At 45.9% G+C, this 20,066-nt stretch overlaps 2 protein-coding genes across 3 annotated transcripts in view; one reads left to right on the plus strand and one right to left on the minus strand.

Annotated features, from left to right (window-relative positions):
• The window catches only part of LOC115094534 (ubiquitin carboxyl-terminal hydrolase 12-like), an 86,700-nt gene extending 82,668 nt beyond the window's left edge, over positions 1-4,032 (minus strand). The window contains exon 1 of one of the 2 annotated variants that reach the window (XM_029607685.1): positions 3,793-4,032. In XM_029607685.1, the coding sequence (XP_029463545.1) occupies positions 3,793-3,840 (48 nt within the window). In that variant the 5' untranslated portion in view covers positions 3,841-4,032. The remainder of the gene's footprint in view (positions 1-3,792) is intronic. The other variant, XM_029607684.1, reaches the window with a different exon arrangement.
• A 6,422-nt stretch (positions 4,033-10,454) lies between these two features.
• LOC115094536 (ras-like protein family member 11A-like) overlaps positions 10,455-20,066 on the plus strand; it is a 42,577-nt gene continuing 32,965 nt past the window's right edge. The window contains exons 1-2 of the mRNA XM_029607686.1: positions 10,455-10,795; positions 17,050-17,106. Coding sequence (XP_029463546.1) covers positions 10,651-10,795; positions 17,050-17,106 — 202 coding nt within the window. The 5' untranslated portion in view covers positions 10,455-10,650. The remainder of the gene's footprint in view (positions 10,796-17,049; positions 17,107-20,066) is intronic.

Here is a 20,066-nt window from a genome sequence, read left to right on the forward strand (position 1 = left end):
TAACCTGGATTGCATTATTTACGCCATCCTCATTGAAAGAGGCCGTACTGCTGCCCAATTTCACCCTCGGCACAACAAACCCCTCTAACCTGCTCCTTTCCCTCTCCCCCATACCTCTTCTGCCCTTTCGCTGCTTCTTCTACACTGCAAGCTGTTGGGCTAGGAGTCTCCACAACCTCCCTTTTACTGCACGGATCACTCGGGAGAAGTCAAGACAAATATGTTCAATATCCAGATGAAAAAGGAAGAGGGAAAATGTGTAGGCTTGACTGAGAGCAAGACACTTGTCGATCTCGGTCTCCCAAAGATTCTACTAACACTGCCGTTACATTCAGAAAAGGCATTCATCAAGAGGACCTTTCACCGTCAACGGAAGGACCACCTTACTGACTGTATAACAGATATATATTCATTATGGATATCTGAAAACCAGGCCTGTTTGTGGTTCTTGCGGCCTAGAGTTGGCCACTCCTGGTTTAGTCTTAACTGTTTACAATTTTCCTGGGTTGCTGTGTAGGGACAGAAGCCAAGCTCAAGCTGGCCTGTGGCTAACTTCTGAGTTCCACTCTCCCAGCATGCTTTGCAGCTCTCCATGTTAGGGCATGCTGAGCCACTACTGGCCAGCCCTGAGAGCTCCTGGGCATGTTGGGACCCCACCCCTACAGCTGCAAACAGCTTTTAATGAATTTTTCCATTTAAACAGTTAACTGCTTAAATAGAAGTAGTCTAAAGGGTTAACTTTTTAAGCAACATTTACATCCTTTCTACTCTGTCAGGCCGATCCAGTACCCTGTGCCAGCCTCTGCAGACGGCTTAACACGTGAGTGGCACGCGCATCCATAACCACCTATCCAATACGGGGATTAGCGCGTCCAAATCACTGCGTAGCTAATAGCGCTCATTACATGGAAATTCATGTAGATGAGGCTATTAACTAATACCCGCGATCCAAAATATCTTCCCCACGGCCAATGCGCCCTTGCAATGCAGCTGATTTAACGTCAGCCCAGGGCAAGCATTAAGGTATACCACACTCAAAGACGCAATAAAAAAAAGATTCTGCTTTCTTTGATTCCTCCTAATAGTATCATAGCAATAACTAAGTAGGAAGAACCAAATAAATCAGTGATTTATTTTTAAAAAAACAAGTATTTGGAAAAAAAAACATTCTGGACATTCAATACACACACAGGCCGAGTATCTTGTGCGTGTCAATGCAGGTAGCGGGAGAAAACGGACACTTGTAGATTGAGAGTGCATTTTCCCAACCCGAGTGACAGCCACCTCTCCTGTGTGCCTGATGCTGAAGAGGTACCTGGGACGCACATTTGTCCCTAGTGCCTCCTTTCTACTGCAACCCCTCCTTTAAATATTCGATCACGCACCTAGGAGAGGTGGCTGGGCGCGCGCGTTAGGAAAGCGGGACTCAACACTAAGCACCTGTTTTCCACGCACATTTATTGGATCATCCTGTGTGTCTTCATGGGGGGGGGGGAGGGGTAGTGTGATGCAAAAATCCACAACACAGGACTATTTGTTACAAATGCAATTTAACATAAAAGTGAAGTCATGCATTTAGGGAGCAGATACCCAGGAAGCAGTATATTATGAGGGTGAGCTCCATCTTCAGTCAAAAGGAACTGGGGATGATTATATCTCATTATGTCAAAGCTGCAGATGTGACAAAGTAGTGGGGAAAGCTATAAGTATCAGCAGAGAGATGACAGACACATTCAACTACCTTGAGCAAGTTTATACAGGTGGAAGTAAATTTGTAGAATAAGGAGAAAGAGGTAACTAGACTCAGGAGTAACTGAACGGGTGGCAGAAACGCGTTGATGGGGCTAAAAATGATACTGGAATTCAAGAAAGTCATAAGGCAAGCACACACAGAATAGAAAACAAAAAAAACTGGCATGTGGCATCTGCTGCGGAAGCTGGGGCAGGGCAGAAGAGATGCTGCCTATGTCAATGGCCTGACCTGCTCAGAGGAGTCATCACTGCTGTTGCTGGGGACCCACTGCTACCAATGTCAGGTTTGGCACAAGAAGCTGCTGCCAGGGGCCCAGGTCGAGAACCTAACACCAGTGGAGGCCTGAGACTGCTTCCTGCTACTAGGCCCTATACGAAGTATGCTGGAGGGAACAGAGGAGAGTGCCAGGTGGGATGGAAGAGAAGGGGCAGAGTGCACCTGAAGTAAAAAAAGAGAGAGGAACACTGGAGATAGCACCTGGAAAGGAAATAAAAATAAAATAACCTAAAAATAAAATAAAGAGCAAAATAAAAAAAAGCACAAAGTAAGCAAAACAAAGAAACGTGAAAAGGAAAAAAAACATTCCTGGGTTTCTAAACATTTTGGGCTAGCAGCTGAATTTTCTAAATATTTGTTCATCCCTGAGCACACAGGATCCTTAGTGGAGAGGAAGCAAGGGGAAAGTCAAAGATCAAGTAGGGTCTGTGGTATTGCAGCAGAAAGGGAAGACTGGACTTGTGGCCTTTATGTGCCATCATAGTCTACGTTTAATTTGATATTAAGAGTTGTGTGTCCTTCACTGTCATCAGAAATATCATAATCCAAAAAGTATTCACAGATTAAAAAAAGGACAAAAAAACATGGCTATATGTCAGAAAGCCATTTCTGACACTGTTGCCTCCACAACACATTCTTTATTACAGAGAACTAAAGCAGTGATAGTATTTCAACATTTGATATATTACAGCAATGCACAGTAATGACACAAAAAAACCCCCAAACAGAACAAATTTAATTTTAACAAAACCTTTCAGGACGAACGTTTCGTTTTGCTCATATCCCTAAACTATGTTAACTATGAAACTGCTAGTGACCAAGCTGGAGCTCTATAACCCCACACCAGTGTTTTCCCACCCTTGTTCTGGAGATCACCGTGTACTTGCCTTGAACCTCTTGTAATAGCTGTTCTTTTGCTACCCGGAACAGATTCCGAAATATGTACTAATCTCCCAGAACATCATGTGGAAGTACAGAGCTTGTGCATTAATGACAAAAGGCAGTGTCTGCTGTTACAGGCATTCTTGTGCTTGCTGCTTTTATCTACATAAAAACTTTTCAGCGTTTCCTAACTGAAATTTTAAACTTATTCTAATGCAGTTGGCTCAGGACATTCATATTTGGATATCTGTGTCTATTTTATCAGAATTTATCTATAAACATGCTCAAGTCATAAAACTGCTAGTTTCATTTGCAATTATGTATACTATGGGGGGAAAGTACTACCACACTATTGCATGCAAATAACACAAAATGAAAACAATTCTTGCATCGAGCACAGCACGGGATAGCATTAATATACACTCTCAGCACTGTTACTGAAACACGCGTGTTCAACGCAGATGATCATCAATGCTGCACAATAAGAAACGCAACAATGCATATAATCAAATGAAAGTAAGGGATGGAAAAAAAAAGTTAACTTCTAGAAAGGAGCGCAGCTGTAATGCTAAGTCAGCAACAAAAGACCTGCCCTCTGGCTTCCTGCTGGCGAGAGCATTAGCAAGGACCCCCTCCATTCCCCGGGCCCAGCCCCGTACAACCCTCCTTCCTTCCCCGGGCCCAGCCACGTATAACCACCCCCTACAATCGCATTTTGCTACAGGTTCAGCTCTAGCGAATCCGCTCCCGGAATCTCCAGCCCCGCAGCCCTGGAGGAGCAGGACGACTCCCTGCCCACGCCTCCGGACGCCAGGGAACCGGGACTCGAGGGCGGCCGCGAGAGAAGAGCCGGGACTCCGAAACCTGCCCTCGGCACTCACCATCGTACAGACGGAGGCGAACTTTCGGACTGTCATCAGCACCTCCATCCGGCCCCCGCCGCCGCCGCCATGATGGAACCGGAGCGCAAGCCACTGACAGCCGCAGGTGGTACCACCGCCAAAGCCGTCCGACCGGGGGACAGGTGCCGCCGCGGAGGAAAGGGCCGGGCGGCGAGTGCGGCAGAGAAAGGGTTCCGGCCGGGGACGGGAGCCGCGCAGGCAGGGTCCGGCCGGGGATGAGGACAGTGAGGGAAAGCCGTGCTGCCCCGCCCAGCCCTTCCAGATGTGCCACAGAAGGGAAGGCCTGGCCATAAGGGCTCGGGTCCAGCTCCTCGCCGAGCACAGTTTTCAAGACAGACGAGCTGGAAGTGGTCCATAGAAGGGCTACTAAAATGGCTCAGGGTCCACACCAAAACCTTTACAGCATTAGATTTACCTTAGATCAGAACCCGCACAACCTGCTGAGAAATAATTATCTGGCTCGCCAGAGCTCCAACAATATGGTTGCCAGTGGCGACCAAAAACTAGGAGTCAGCAGTGGCTGGCAGTATCCATAGTGGGGATCCTTGTGGTCCTGCCACCACCTTTATCTGAGAATTGGCATAGGCAACAGCAGGACCGCCAGAGGAATGATGAACATGTGTGCACGCGCTCCTTCAGGTGTCTTGCAATGCTCCGGGTCACGCTGGCCTAGCCAGGAGCGGCCTAGTTATTAGCATAATGGACTCTAAACCAAGGAACCTGAGGTTCAAATCCTGCTTCTCTCCCTAACACTCCCTCTGACCTTGTGTACGTTACTTTCTTTCCCATTACTTCAGGTGCCCTCTTAGACTGTAAGCTCTTTTGGGAAGGGACTTACTGTATCTGAAAAATATGTTGTAAACCAGTTTGTGCTAAAATTGGAAAAGCAGACTAGAAATACAAAATATTATTACGAACATTATTACACTAGCAGCTAGAGACAAGGTGACAAAGGCTGGGAGGGAGTACTGAAGAGGAGTGATTGAGACTGGGGGAGTCACAGAGGGTGGATGATTCATGACTGCAAGGAATTAATGACTACTTGAACTTCAGGCACCAAGTAAAAACATGCATATTTGGTCAGCAGGCTGACACCCATGGTTGTGACAACTAATTTATAATCTTGGCTGACACCAGTTAGTTTTATGGAAACCATGATACTCAGCGGTTTAATAATAGATTCAATTTCTTGGAAAATGGAGAAGTTTGATTTATGCAAATTAAGAACATAAGAAATTGCCATGCTGGGTCAGACCAAGGGTCCATCAAGCCCAGCATCCTGTTTCCAACAGAGGCCAAAACCAGGCCACAAGAACCTGGCAATTACCCAAACACTAAGAAGATCCCATGCTACTGATGCAATTAATAGCAGTGGCTATTCCCTAAGTGAAATTGATTAATAGCCATTAATGGACTTCTCCAAGAACTTATCCAAACCTTTTTTGAACCCAGCTACACTAACTGCACTAACCACATCCTCTGGCAACAAATAATTCAAGCAATATCTGAACCTTATAGTCTCTATCACCATCTTGTTGTAATTCGACCACATTGTATAGTACCCTAGCTGATTCTTACACTGCATGCTAATTTGCATATAATGCTTTTTTGTCTTTTAATCTAATCAACCACTCTGTAATCTCCTTCTGAAGTGGCTGACCAGCCCTGAGAGGCAGAATAGAAAATTTAAATTAAATTCAATTCAAATTGAAGTTAGAGGGACATTATGGGAGGGTGGGTAAAGCTGGGTTGTGGGGTACACGGGGGGGGGGGGGGGGAACAATTGGGACTTAGTAGAAGAACTGAAAAGGGGAAAACGACAAAAGGGACTGAAAGAGGAAGATTGAAGGACACTGGTTCGCTGATGAAGGAGGAGAGCAATGTGAAAGATGGAAGGTTGAGACTCAGAGGCCAGAGGGCTTAAATGCAGCTGCAAGTCAGCGACGGGGTGAGATGGGGAAGGAGGGGGGAGGCAAGCACAAGGTTGAGAGCAAGAGAAGTTGAGGTGAGAAGAGAAGATGTAGTTAGAGGTTCAGAGAGGAGGTGGAAGGGTGTGAGACAAAAGATGGGCAAAAATAGCAAGATGAGAAGTAAGATGAGAAAAAACAAGTGGAGGAAGGTGAGGGAGAAAAGGTAAAATGGAAAGAAAACCAGGAAAAGGATTAAAAAGACGCACAAAAGGAAAGATTACAAACCTTATGATGAAAAAACCCACAAACAACAAGTGGGAAAACATTGTTTTGATATTTGGAATATGTAAACTTTGCAGTATTTAACGGTTACATTTTCTATACATTTTTAAATTGTTTAAAATAATATCTGTAATAACCTGTCTAGTGCCCTGTTCTATAAGTTAAATGAGATATTCTCAATGCTCTGTTTTAGTTGGCAAATTGAAAATGCTGTTGGCTATAATCATTTTTTTAAGTTTTTGGAGTCCTGTGGCCTTCCATGCTTTGGCCTTCCCCCCCCTCCACCTCCCCCCCAGAAAATTTGGGCGACAGCAGAGGCATGATGGGGAAGGTACATTAGGAACAGAGAACGGCAGGAGATGTTTGCCAGAACCACTGATGCCAAAATAAGGGAGACTGCGCTGGAGATAAAAGCAGGAAGCCATAAAGGATTAAAGTCAATGGGCCTGAGCATCTCTGACAAGAGGGAGCTGGGAGCCATGGGGTCCAAGTGTCACTGACAAGATGGAGGAGGTAGGTGCAAGCCTGAACATTGCTGGCAGATGGAGGAGAGAGGCGTCTACACAGATAAAGGGAGAAGGGTAGCTGCAATCTAGTGGGAGAGGAGATGGAGGGAAGGGCCAGCTCAAGATGAAACAAAGAGGGAGAAGTAGCTGGGAGCAGGGAGCTGCTGGCCAGGGAGAGGGGGAAAAGAGAAGGTGACATTAGGGGAGAGGTAGAAAGCAGAGACTTGGGGGAAGAGGTTGTAAAAACTTTCTTCCTGCCCTCTCACTGTTTTTAAGTGCTTTATGTGGCCCTTCTGATAAAACAGGGGCATTTTGATAAAAAGTTTGGGGATAGGCCCAGGGATAAAGTCTGTCACAGGGTATGAATACAGAGCCTGACCCCTCTAGGACTGGAGAGCTCTGGGCAGGCACAGGGATACTGAGCCTGTCACTTCTCAGACTGGATGGCTCAGGCAGTTGACCCAGCATTACAGAGATTTTGATCTCCAGGTTTCCGGTTTAAATTTGTCTCTGTTCCAAACATTATTTATTTATTTATTTAGGGTTTTTATATACCGACATTCTCGATATACATATCAAATGAGGTTGGTTTCCAGATAACAAAACTGTCGCCGGTAAGGCGTTACATTAAACAATAAACAGAGTATTGAACAGATAACGTGCGGCGTTACATTAAACAATCAACATATTGAACAAAAGAACGTAAATCAATAAATATTAAAATTAGATGTGAAAGAAATATAAAATAGACGACATTAAAATTTGTCAAATAACATGAATAAATGGTAAGATAACTGCAAGTAATCTTACTATTACATTAATACTTACATTACTATCAGAAAGCCATTTGCTGGCCTATGTGAAAATTTCTAGCTGAAGAAAATTGAAATGTGATACTTTATATTGCACCAGCATTAATCAAATGTAGTAGTACATGAGCTTTTGGGACCATATAGGTTCTTTCTTCAGATGTGTCATATGACATGTGGCCTCTGTGAGATGAGTTAGTGTTTTTAGCCAGTTCCCTGAGACCACATTCCAAAAGCCATCCTTACAATTTAGCACTAGTATTGGTAGTTTCAGCAGGAAGAAACATCTCAGCCAGGACTGAAACCACAGACCTGCTAGTCTGCAGACAGCAGCCATACCAGCTAACCAACAGGTGAATCGACCAGTGGTTTAAGCTCTAGTAGGACTGTTATCGTTCCTCAGCTATAGGGAATGCTCATTGCATATCCCTCCCTCAACAAATGCTTGACCCCGAAACACCCACACAAAATCAAATTTAGCATATTATTTATTCATATTTACTTACATTTATTAAAATTTATGAATCGCCTAACACTAAAAATAGGTCTACGCGAAGTACCAAGGAAACAATAATTTACCATAAAACATAAAAATAAACTATGTCTGTATAGAAAACCTATATATAGACAGTCTAAAAGTTCCATAAATTCATACCCACGGTTGGGCACCACCCAAGCAAACATTACAGACAGAAGTAGAATTGCAACCTGCTGTACAGGCAGAAGCCATCCTGACCAGCCCACAGGAGGATACCCTGCAGGGTGAGCTGCAGATACTTTGTAGTCTCTTCTTAGCTGTAATTCTGTCACTAGTGCTTCAGTTTTAGGAAACTGCATTCAGTCATGTTCCCCAGTATCTGGCTAGACATCTGCTTTGTCACTGAATGGAATAGTATGTTCCCGCTTTACTGCTGGGCTGAATGAAATATCAAAGTTGGTACAATCATAGAGGCTGATGTACTAAAGAGCTCAACATTTCACAAAAGTTACTTCCTGTGCAGAACTCATTAATAGTTCGCATTCAGTGGGATAACTTGCACTATTTACCCTCCTAGTGAGTAAAAATCAGCGATAGGTTTTGCAAACAGCTTTTGTTTTTACACTAGCAAAATTTTATTTTAATTCATAGATAAGTGATTGCGATGCAAAATTATGCAAAGCAGTTCATTAACTTTGAACGAGTAGCTAAACTACATGCAAAAAACCCTTTGCAAATGTGATTTTTTCAAAACAAAAAATGTAGGTACACCAGAGAAGTGTAATTAAAGGTTTTGCAAAATTTTCTGTAGAGAAACTTTGCACACCTTTGCTAGTGTGTTCATTTGCATAGAAGTCCTGGTAGCAAAATGGCATGTGCTTAAACTTAAATGATGCACCTTTTAGTACATCAGCCTCATGGGTTTGAACAAAGGATACATAATGAATTTTGGTGTATGGAATAGATACTGTGGGGTCTGTAAGTGATCCATATAAACAGACGAAAATCCAAAGGCCAGCATAGACCACGCACATGTATATATTTTTATGGTGTCCCACCCAAGGGTGAATTAATTTTAGTGGTACATCATTAAAATAGCGATTCACCAGATACAACTAGCTGTGAAATGGGGCAGTTATATTTATACAAAGCTGAAGAGATGAGTTTTTAGCTTGGAGCAGAATGTGAGAAACAAAAGGGCAATCTGGATGTCTGGAGGCAGTTTGCTTCTGAGGGAAGGATTGAGGAGAGAAAAGGCAGTGTGTTAAGAAGAGGGTTATTATTACTGGACACGGTGGGTACGGTACGGTAGGATCTTACAGGAGATGAGTGCAGAAAGGCAGCAGGGAGTGGACCCATGGCTAGATCAAAGGGACTGCAAGCTGCCTGTTGCAGGGGACCTATATTTATCCATGGGAAAAAATGGATGGAATGGAGGCAGGGTAAGATCTGGGAAGGGAAGATCCATGCTTATATTTGATTTTCAAATATCTAGCAAGTGCAAGGTACGTGGATACAAAAGTACTCCCTCTTTCTCTCTGAAAATTAGTTAAAGGTACACAGGTATTTTCGTACTCATGTACCTTGCACTCGTGGAGGTTTGTGAAATTGCTGCCTTATTGGCTAGAAGAAGGGTTGTGAAACATTAATACTTGGTGGGTCCCATGAAAATGCCAGTGAAGGCAGAGGGCTACTGTAGGAAAAGGTTAGGTAGCCCTGGATTAATTAGATCATCTTCCAAGCAAGAAGCAGCACAGATGAAGTTGCTTTGCCATGGCTTCAGTCCAAGGATTCTTTGGTATGCAGCAGGTTCAGGATAGAGATCCCCTGGCTTGTCCACGTTCCACTGGTCACTAAAGGCAGGCACTGAGCCAAACTATGGCACCTTGCTAGTGTGAGATTCTGAGACAGCCTCACAAATATACTGTGTGTGTGTATATGTATAGTATATATGTGTATATATCTCTATGGCTTCTTTTTGCTCTGTGCACAAATTGCTATTAATAATTCTCCCTTTATGACTTCATTTGGTTCAGTCTATATATATTCATGGGGTGCTTTTTCCCCCTTTTCTACAGGTTCTGTTATGTTCTTTATTTTAAAAACTGTGACCAACTCTGGTCCCCAAGAGCTTCAAACAGGACTGGTTTTCAGGATATCCACAATGAACATGCATGAGACAGAATTGTTGAGAACCCCTGTATTAGAATATGTGATAAAGTTATTCTGATTGTTTAGATACAGAGCCTAGGAGCCACAGAAAAGCTGGGTGACCATGTGGCGTCACAAAATTCTCTGCAGGGGCCAGACGAGACCTAAAATGGCCCAGCCCAGCCAAAAAAAAAAAAAAAATAACTCTGTGAACTTTCTAAACATGAACCCTACGCCAGAGAAATTAAAACACAACTAGTGAAAGAATAGTGCACATGTTTATCCTGTTCTCTTTCCTCCCCTTTCTGTAGCTTCTCCAGATCTAGAAGGGTCACCAGAAAGGATTAAGTTAAGGATTAGTCTGAAGGTGTTTCCCCAGCTAAAAATGATGAAAGATAGAACAGAAAAATCTGCTGAGCCACAAATAAAACCACTCACCCTGTGTCTAGTGGGATTGGCTTTCTGAGCTTCTGATTGGCTGAAGATCTGGACGCGGAGCTCGACCTTTCCTTCTGCCTCTGCCCCGGAGGCAGCCGCGTCCCCGGGAAGGGAGAGTCGGAGGCGCGTTGTGCATTACGCACCCAGGATGCGGCGCGAAGGCGGCAGGACGCAGCTGGAAGCCCCGGGATTCCGAGTTTAGCAGGAGGGGGGCTGTGCGGGTCTCTGGCTTGAAAGGCAGCGGCGCCGCCCCGGCTCCTGGCATGCGCCTCCCGCCCCAGGACACCATGTCCCAGTACTCCAGCAACTTCCTCCTGCTCCCCATCCCCGAGTGCCCCCTCGGGGACTGCGCGCCCAGCAAGACGGTCAAGCTGGTGGTCCTGGGGGGCAACAGCGTGGGCAAAACGGGTAAGTCTCGCTCTTGTGTGCTCGGCCTCTCCTGAAAGCCAGCGCACACATGGTTTCCATTGCAAGCTTTTTTTTTTGTTGTTCTTCATATGTTGGAGCGACTTTGATTTCCCGATAAGCACAGAGAGAAGCTGCGCTTTGCCGAACGATTGCTCCAGAGCTGAGATCAAACCGGACTTGCTAGGAGTTTGTCATTTCTTTAAGTTTTATTTTGGAGTTTTTAGCGAGTCGAGATGCCCTTTAAGGGACCAACGAATGAGGTTCCGAGACCCACACGGGTCCATGAAGCACCGAGAGTGCTCGCTGTCCTCGTCCATGGGGTTCACATTTTCTCTGGATTGTTATATCAATGTAATCCATTGTTTATTATCTTTCTTAAACAGCAAAAGGCATCTCTGTGCTTCCAGGAGGGAGCAAGTCCCTTCCTAGTTAAGTCCCAAGCCTACTCATGTTCTCCCAGTCATAACCGGGCACTCCTGGCAGGCTAGGCTGGCTCACAGCTATGACTGCGGTTAGTACATGAGCTGGCAACTTGCGCGGAGATCTGCTACTCTTTTTCTTTTTTTTCTCTGGAGACTGGGATACCTCGGCTGAACGGGCCGACGAGGACAGAATCTCCCACCGAAGGCAGGACGCCGGCCCAGGAGATGCTGAACAGTGCAGCAGCAGCAGCAGCTCCTCCCGGCAGGGACGCCGCTCTGCTTCCGCTGCAGGGCGCTCTCTGGATGGAGCATCACTGACCTTAGCACAGACGTTGGGGGGGGGGGGGGGGGGGGGAATTGTCAAAAGCTGTTTGCGTGCATAAAACCCAGTTTTGTGTGTGTAAAATAAGCTTCTGAAAACTGCCCGCGGGGAAAGGGGGGTGATGCATGTAAAAGCAGGTGGAGGAGCGATTTCACGCGTCCTTTTTCGTGCACTAGAAAGAGGCACCTTCAGGGAGCAGCATTGGGCCAGGGAAAGTATTTTATGGGTACACTTTTTTTTAAGTATGTGTGGAAATCTACACTCACACATTTTGCATCGGGTCCTGAGCCAGGGGGTAAACCTGTGGGCTTTGAAAATTCAGGCTAAAGTCCGTGGGTACTTCAGTCCTACGCGGACCATGGAAATCTACTCTCTTAAAGTCTAGTAGAGTGAACTTCCCTTATTAAAACGCCATCAGGACCAATTGCAGTTGTATGAGTGGAAAGTTCCTATAAAAGGAATTACAGAAATTCATTCTTTAAAATAGAGCTTTTGAGGAAAAGCTGCCACTTGAAATGACATTACCACAGCAATTATTTTTCCTAAAAAGGAAAAGTTTGGGACGCTGAATATAAAACACTCTATTTTTGAGCATATTTTTTCAGCATCCCAAACTATATATATATATATATATATATATATATATATATATATATATATACACCCAATTTCAAAGCAGTATATTTCAATATCGGGTCCATCTTTCGAAACAGCCCTACATACAAGGAAGTCAGCGTCCCACGTCCCAGTGCATATTGGAATATGGAGGAGGCAGCTGGCAGGGAGTTGATAGAAAGGATGTGCTGTCACTGCAGTTGTGTGTGGAAAGGTCTCTTACCACTGCTAAGTGCTTTACTGCTTTGACAGCAAATAGACCATAGGCAGCACAGCCTATTCATTGCATGAGAAAAGACCGTGTAGGAGACTGGATAGCGCAAGGGAACCGGAGATCAACGGTTCAATCGCAGCTCGGGGCTGCAGCGATTGAAAGTCACTCCTGTCTCAAAAGTCCAGGCCTCGGTGGGCCAGGGGCCTTCAGCAGGAAAATCCACCATCAGAAGTAGGCACTAATTGGCAGCGGTCTCAGCAAAGAGGCCGCAGATTGCACGGGCACAGAAAGCAAACTGGAGTTGGCATCCGCAGAGCTGGGCTGAGGCCTGCTGGCCGGTCAGTGCTTATTCTGTTGCTGCCGCTTGCGAACATAGGAAGAGCCATTGCTGGGTCAGACCAAAGGTCCTTCGGCGCCCAGCGTCCAGTCTCCCACAGTGGCCCATCCCAAAATGTAAATCCAGTTTCTTGATGCTCCAGAGTCACCTGGCTAATAACTGTTTATGGATTTTTCCCTCCATAAACCCAGCGGTGCTGCTTGCCGAGACCACATCTTATGGCAACCGATTCCATAGCCTGTTTGTGCATTGAGTGAAAAAATACTTTGTCCAATTTGTTTTAAATCTACTGCTGTTAAAGGAATTTCCTCTGGTGCTGGTATACTGTTCCCTATTTACCTGTTCCACCCCACACACGGTTTTATAAAGCCGGCCCATCCCCTCTCAATCATCTCTTCTCCAAGATGAAGAGTCCTAACCTGTTCAGCTTTTCTTCCGAAGGGATCCGTTCCATCCCCTTTATCATTCTTCTCCTCTGCCTTTTCTAGTTTTCTAGTTCCGTTTCTTTTGTTTTTTTTGAGACGGGGAGACCAGAACTGCACACAATACTCAAGATGTATTCAAACCATAGACCTACACAGCATCATTAAGATGCTCTCTTTTTTTATTTTCTGAATAATTACTAACATTTTGTTTGCTTTTTTGACCACCGCCTCACACTGTGCTGAGGATTTTAACGCACTGTCCACAATGACCACAAGATCCTTTCCCTGGGTAGTTAATGCTAATCCAAAACCCAGCATTGTGTATGTAAGATTAGGTTTATTTTTTTCCCTGTGTGCATCAGTTTGCAGAAGTCCAGGACACAGTTATCACATTAGATACCCAGCTTTCCCTGAAATTGCAACTCAAGCAGTTTTTAAAGTGCACATTTTATTAACCGAGGGTATTACCTAGCCTGAAATACATTATTTTTGTTGCTGACTTTCAAATAGTCATACAGGCCATTGTACTGAGTGCAGTGGATTATTGGACTGCACTCTCTGTTGACCTACCAAAACATCACCTCCATTCCCTTCAGATGTTGTAAAATGCTGCCACCAGGTTAATTGCAGGGAAAGCCTTGCAAGCAGCTGTTATGGCTAAGCGGTGTTTGGGTGGGTTCTCGGGTACTGTGGCAGATGACTACACCCATGGGGAGGAGCCCTGTGAGGCGCCACAGTACTGGGCTAAACACAGACGCACAAACACAGAGTTTAGCTCTTTTATTAAACAGCTTGAAGTGTACCACCGGAGGTGGCAGTAGTGAGGCGGTCTGGATGGAGCAGTCTCAGGACCCTCGGCAGAGGGGACCCTTATCACCCCGTAGGTATAGGGAGATTCTGGTGTAGGTTTCCCAGCAAGGCAGTACTGTGGATGAGATAGACTGAGAGTTAGATTACTCAGTAGATGGTAGCTGTTGGTATGCGATTCCACCAGGTTGAAGAAGTTAGGTAGCAGCACCGAGGAGGGAGAGCAGGCCCTCGAGGAGCGAGTACCTGATCCCTGTAAGGCACCTGAAATAAAGCAGAGGGCCCTGAGGAGCGGGTACCCAGGTTAGCAGTTACCCCGAAGGGCAAGGAGAAAGCTTCCAGCGGCAGCACGGAAGCGTCAGAGTAGCTTAGACCGGCCGAAACCAATCCTTTGCTAACTCAATGAGCTAGCAACAAAGTACAGGCTTAATACCCGGATGGCGTGACGTCAGTAGAGGGGAATGCCCCCGAGGTTCGCGCCAATGCTGGAATAAAGATGTGGGTGGCATGCGCACGCGCACCCTAGTAGGCCCTTGGGAGGAGCATGGCGGGAGGCAGCACCATAGCCGTTCCGGGGACGCCGGAGAGGTCGGTTTGTAGAAGCGGCAGCAGCCATTTTCCCAAGGGAAGCGGGAGGAGCCGTGAACAAGATGAGGCAAATGGGGCGAAGCCGTCTAGCACCGACGGACGCAGCAGCAGCACATCACCACACAATTAGTTGAGCTTCGCTGGCTACCCTTGATGTACAGGGGCCAATTTCAAGGTGGTCACCCTTGTCTACAAGGCTCTCAGGGATAAGGGTACTTGCCAGGTTCTTATGGCCACTGTTGGAAACAGGATGCTGGGCTTGATGGACCCTTGGTCTGACCCAGTATGGCAATTTCTTATGTTCTTATGTAAGGGACCTCAATATTTGTTGTCCCATAGCCCTGTTCGTGTACTGAGGTCCAGAGATAAGACGTTGCTAGTAGTTCCTTCTCCTGCTGAAGCTCATTTGATGTCAGCCTGGACCAGTCTTGTGGAATGCTATATCCATTGCTATTCATGAGATCGCTGATTACTGGGCTTTTAGGAAGCCGCTTAAAGCATTTTATTCTATCCAAGCCTTTGGAGGTTGAAACAGACCTGTATTTTAGTTTTACTCATTTCAGGGTTATCAATTTTAGTTTAGTAAATTCTACGTCATAAACCATACTATACTTAATATCGTATTGTTACCGGATAATAATAGCACCCTCGATTTAAAGTATGATCTATATTCTCCTTGATATATGTGCCCTATTGTAAACCGTTATGATGGTAAATAACTTAATGACGGTATGTAAAAGCTTTTAAATAAATAAATACATTTTTTATTTTTATTTATTTAACTCTTTTCTATACCGACATTCATGAACAAGATCATATCATATCGGTTTACACGGAACGAAGGGGTATAACTTAAAAAACCATTTAACAAAAAGCAAAGTTACAATAAACAAGGTGAGATGAACTTGGGGACTAAGGCAGCCGGAGCGAAAGACAGAAGAGATATTATGATTTATGATTTATGTTCTTCTTTGTTATGTGTGTCAGAAATGTTTTGGGGTTTTTTTGTGTTTTAAATTGTAATCCGCCCTGAAGTACTTGTCCAGGTAGGGCAGAAATATAAACGGTTTAAAATAAAAAAAACTTCATTTGTCATTGAAATGCCCGGTTCTCCCATTTCACAAGGTCTTTCCGCAGGTTCTCACAGTCTGTTTGTGTTATAAGTGCTTTGAATATTTTTGTGTCATCTACAAATGTGCTCACCTCACTTATCACTCCCTTTGCTAGATCATTAATGAATAAGTGGAATATTGGTCCAAGGACAGATCCCTGGGGCCTGCCACTCTCTGTCCTGCTGCACTGGGAAAACTGACCATTTAGTGCTGTTCTGTGGGGAGGAGCGGTGGCTGGGTGGGTGGAAGCTTGCACTGCACTATCTTTGCTTTCTTGCCTGTTCTGTGTATGTGGTGGGGAAGGAGCTTGCACTGCTGCCTATGCTGAGGCTATTTTGTGACCAAGCAAGGGGCTTCGGTTTACAGCGCTGTCAATCTGACACCTTTTTATGTGCACAGCATAAGAAACATTCAACAAATTTGAAAAGGCAGTTCAAATCTCATGAGAGTTCATAATGTGTACCCTTAACTGCATGTCTGTCTCCACACCAACGGGCCGATACAGTACAGTGCACTCCGGCGGAGCGCACTGTTAACCGCGCTTGGACGCACATTTTCGACGCGCTAGCGTTATCCCTTATTCAGTAAGGGGTCGAAAACGCGCGTCCAACCCCCATGAACCTAATAGCGCCCACAACATGCAAATGCATGTTGATGGCCCTATTAGGTATTCCCGCGCGATTCAGAAAGGAAAATGTGCAGCCAAGCGCTAATTTCTCCGGGCACCAGGAAAGTGCACAGAAAAGCAGTAAAAACTGCTTTTCTGTGCACCCTCCGACTTAATATCATGGCGATATTAAGTCGGAGGTCCCGAAAGTTATAAAAAGTTAAAAAAAAAAAAAAACATTTGAAGTCGGCCCGCGGCTGTTGTGCCGAAAACCGGACGCTCAATTTTGCCGTCTTCCGGTTTCTGAACCTGTGGCTGTCAGCGGGCTCGAGAACCGACGCCGGCAAAATTGAGCGTCGGCTGTCAAACCCGCTGACAGCCGCCGCTCCTGTCCAAAAAGAGGCGCTAGGGACGCGCTAGTGTCCCTAGCGCCTCTTTTTACCGCCGAGCCTACTTTGAATACTGAATCGCGCGCACAGGAGAGCGCAGGAGTGGCGCACAGGAGTGGTGCAGAGTTCCCATAACCACACGGGTCTCGCTGAAAAGCTTGCAGGCTTTGACGTGTAATGGGTCAAAAGATGCTGCTGCACAAGAGTTTTTAGGGAAGAAGGAATGAAAGCTCACGGGTAATATTTTTGGCTAATGTTTCTTATGTTGGTCCAGTAAAAGCCTCTCACAATGTGGCTTCTGTGATGGGCTTGACAGAAGCTTCCTCAGATGTGAAAGCAGGGAAATCAGGAAGAGACTTTTATTTCTGCAGAAAGGAAACAAATGTATTGTTGGTTTTTTTCCCCTTGTTTTGCAGCGCTGATTGTACGATTCCTCACAAAAAGATTCATTGGCGACTATGAGACAAACGCTGGTAAGGCCTTCCTCCTAACTGCCGTTTACAGCTTCACACTTTGCACTACCTGCTAATGCGGTCCCATCAGGTCAGGCAAGGCACAGAGGTTTAATCCCCGCATCCAAAAATGAAGCCATTCGGATTTCCGGATCAGCTCTCCTCTTCCCTGGGTCCCTTGGGGCTGGGGGATGCCACAGGGGCAGCCTTCGTACCCCTGAGGTGGGGAGGGAAATCTTGACCTTTGCTCAACAGTGACGCCTGGTGGCTGGATGAAGGGTGCATAATGATAGGGCTCTGGAAGGGAGGCTGGGGCATGACCCCCACCCCCGTGAGGATTGGCGCTGGAAGGGGGAAATTTCCCTTGGGTAGTTGTAAGTGAAGGCTCGTGGTGCCAGATCCCAATCCTGATTCTGGCGGAGCTGCAGGTCCAAAACAGCAGGAGGAATCTGCTGGGCCCAAAAAGATTTAAAAAGAATTGCACCCAAAAATGGAAAGACTACACGTGACTTTATTGCTACTGATTACTCCAGGTTCGGTGGCCATTGCCTAAAGCGCTTTGCTTGGGTAATTATTCAGGAAACTTCCAGGAAGCATTCACTGAACTTCGAGGAAGTGATGTATGTCTGCGTTTTTAACTTGAGGCACGTCTCTGGAAGACGGAGAAGATTGATAAGTTAAGAGCAATTTAGTACCGCACACACCGAACAGCCTGGAGCAGTTACATTAGGAGTGCATTTAATATTTCTTTATAAAAGTAGGTGGCAGACACATAAGAAATTGCTGTCCCGGGTCGGACTGCTCAAGCTCAGAGTCCTGTTTCCAACAGTGGCCAATCCGGGTAGGAAGTACCTGGCAAGTACCCAAACAGAAAATAGATCACCCCATGCTGCTAACGCCCCTCACAAAGCGGGGAGTAGCTGGCTTGTTACGGCGGTTACTACCCCAAACCAAATGTGCCTGATACTTCACTTTCGATGCATATCCAGCATGGTTCTCTGCTTCAACGGCAGGGGAGAAGAAAAAAACTGATACTTCACGCATATCCAGCATAGCTCCCTGCTTCAACGGCAGGGGAGAAGATAAACAACCAATAAGGGCTGTATAACATAATCTGGGTAAAAACAAATAAGCATGGGTGTAGCTTGGTTATTGCGGCGGTTACTACCCCTACTACCTCTAACTAATCAAGATAGATATTTCACTTGGATGCAGCTCCATCACCGCTCTCTACATTAATGGTGGGGGTGGAAGGGAAATAGAATCAAGAGCTAAGAGAAACAGATAAGTATGAGAGAAAAAATGAGGGAAGCTTGCTGGGCAGACTGGATGGGCCGTTTGGTCTTCTTCTGCCGTCATTTCTATGTTTCTATGTTTCTAAGTCTGCTTGGTTACCTGATACAGGAGGAGTCCCCAGCAGATAAAGATGTTGGGGGTTTTTTTCCCTTCCTGGTCAGGGCCGAGGGGAGGAACGTGGCTAACAGAATTAATCTGGGGGGATTCGCCACCTGTGAGTGATAAAAGTATTCTCTTCCCCCTGCTCGTGGGCCGTGCAAATAGAAACTTTATGCACTCTGTCTGTCTGTCTGCTGTCTAGAACAGGGCTTCTCACAACTCCCAGTGATGCCATTGCCAGTCGGATTTTCAGAATATCCACAGTGAGCATTGTAAGAACATAAGACCTGCCGCGCCAGCTCAAACCAAAGGTCCAGCAACCCCAGCATCCCGCCTCCCACGGTGGTCAGTCCAGGTCACAAGGACCCAGCAGAGACCACGTCCAGTCCTCCTTCCTCACAACTGAGATAAGCAGGGCCTTCCCCAAGTCTACCTGGCCAACAATGGTTCGTGAACAGGTCCTTATCTAAACCCTTTTTAAACCCAGCTACATTAACTGCTTTCACCACCTCCTTTGGCAGCAAATTCCACCATTTAAGTGTGTGAGAAGGGGAAAAAAAATACTTTCTCCATTTTGTTTTAAATGTCCTACCTATTAGCTTTATGGAGAGTCCACTAGTCCTAGTACTGTTGGAAAGGGTAATTAACCATTCCCTGTTTACCCATTCCAACCCACTCAAGATTTTATAGACGTTTTTCATATCCCCCTTCAGCCGTCTCTTCTCCAAGCTGAGCAGCCCTAACCTCTTTAGTCTTTCCTCATAGGGGAGCTGTTCCATCCCCTTTATCATTTTGGTCGCCCTTCTCTGTACCTTTTCTAGTTCCACTGTGTCTTTTTTAAGCTGGGGCGACCAGAACTGCACACAGTACTCAAAGTATGGTTGCACCATGAATTGATACAGAAGCATTATGATAGCCTCTGTTTTATTTTCCATTCCCTTCCTAATGACACCACACTTTCTATTTGCTTTTTCTTGACTGCTTGGCATGCACTGGGCCAAGGATTTCAAAGTATTGTCCACAATGGTTCCAAGTAGGGGCAGATTGGCCTATGGGGTTATCGGGCATCCCCCCGGTGGGCCGGTCGCACTCGTCACGTGGTAGCTCCTGGGCCGGCCTGGGCGGGGAATCCCCGGGCCGGTCGTCATCGGGAATCCACCGCTGATTCCAAGGTCCTTTTACTGGGTTGTGCCGCCCAATGTAGAACCTTATGATTTGGATTATTTTTCCCTAATATGCATCATGTAGACCTCGACCACATAAAATTTCACCTGCCCTAGAGATGCCCAGTCCCCCAGTCTCAGGGGCAGGCCGCCTATAATGCATAGGACTGCACGAGCACCACCAGCTTAGGAAAGAGGTGTGAGCTGCACCATCAACCACGAATCACCCCATTTTTTGTTTTGCATTGGGGAAAATGGGAAGTGTTGACATGTGAGGGAGGGTCGGCATCCACTGCTAACCCAAGGCTTCCCCAGGGCCTCGCTGGGCCCATCCCAACGTGAGGCTGATCCAGGCCCAACCTGAGGCTTCCTCCCCCCCAAAAAAAAGGTTCTGAGGCCTGGGGAAGACTCTGAGCTCCTCAA

Source organism: Rhinatrema bivittatum, chromosome 6 (assembly GCF_901001135.1).
Source record: "Rhinatrema bivittatum chromosome 6, aRhiBiv1.1, whole genome shotgun sequence".
Lineage (NCBI taxonomy): Eukaryota > Metazoa > Chordata > Amphibia > Gymnophiona > Rhinatrematidae > Rhinatrema > Rhinatrema bivittatum.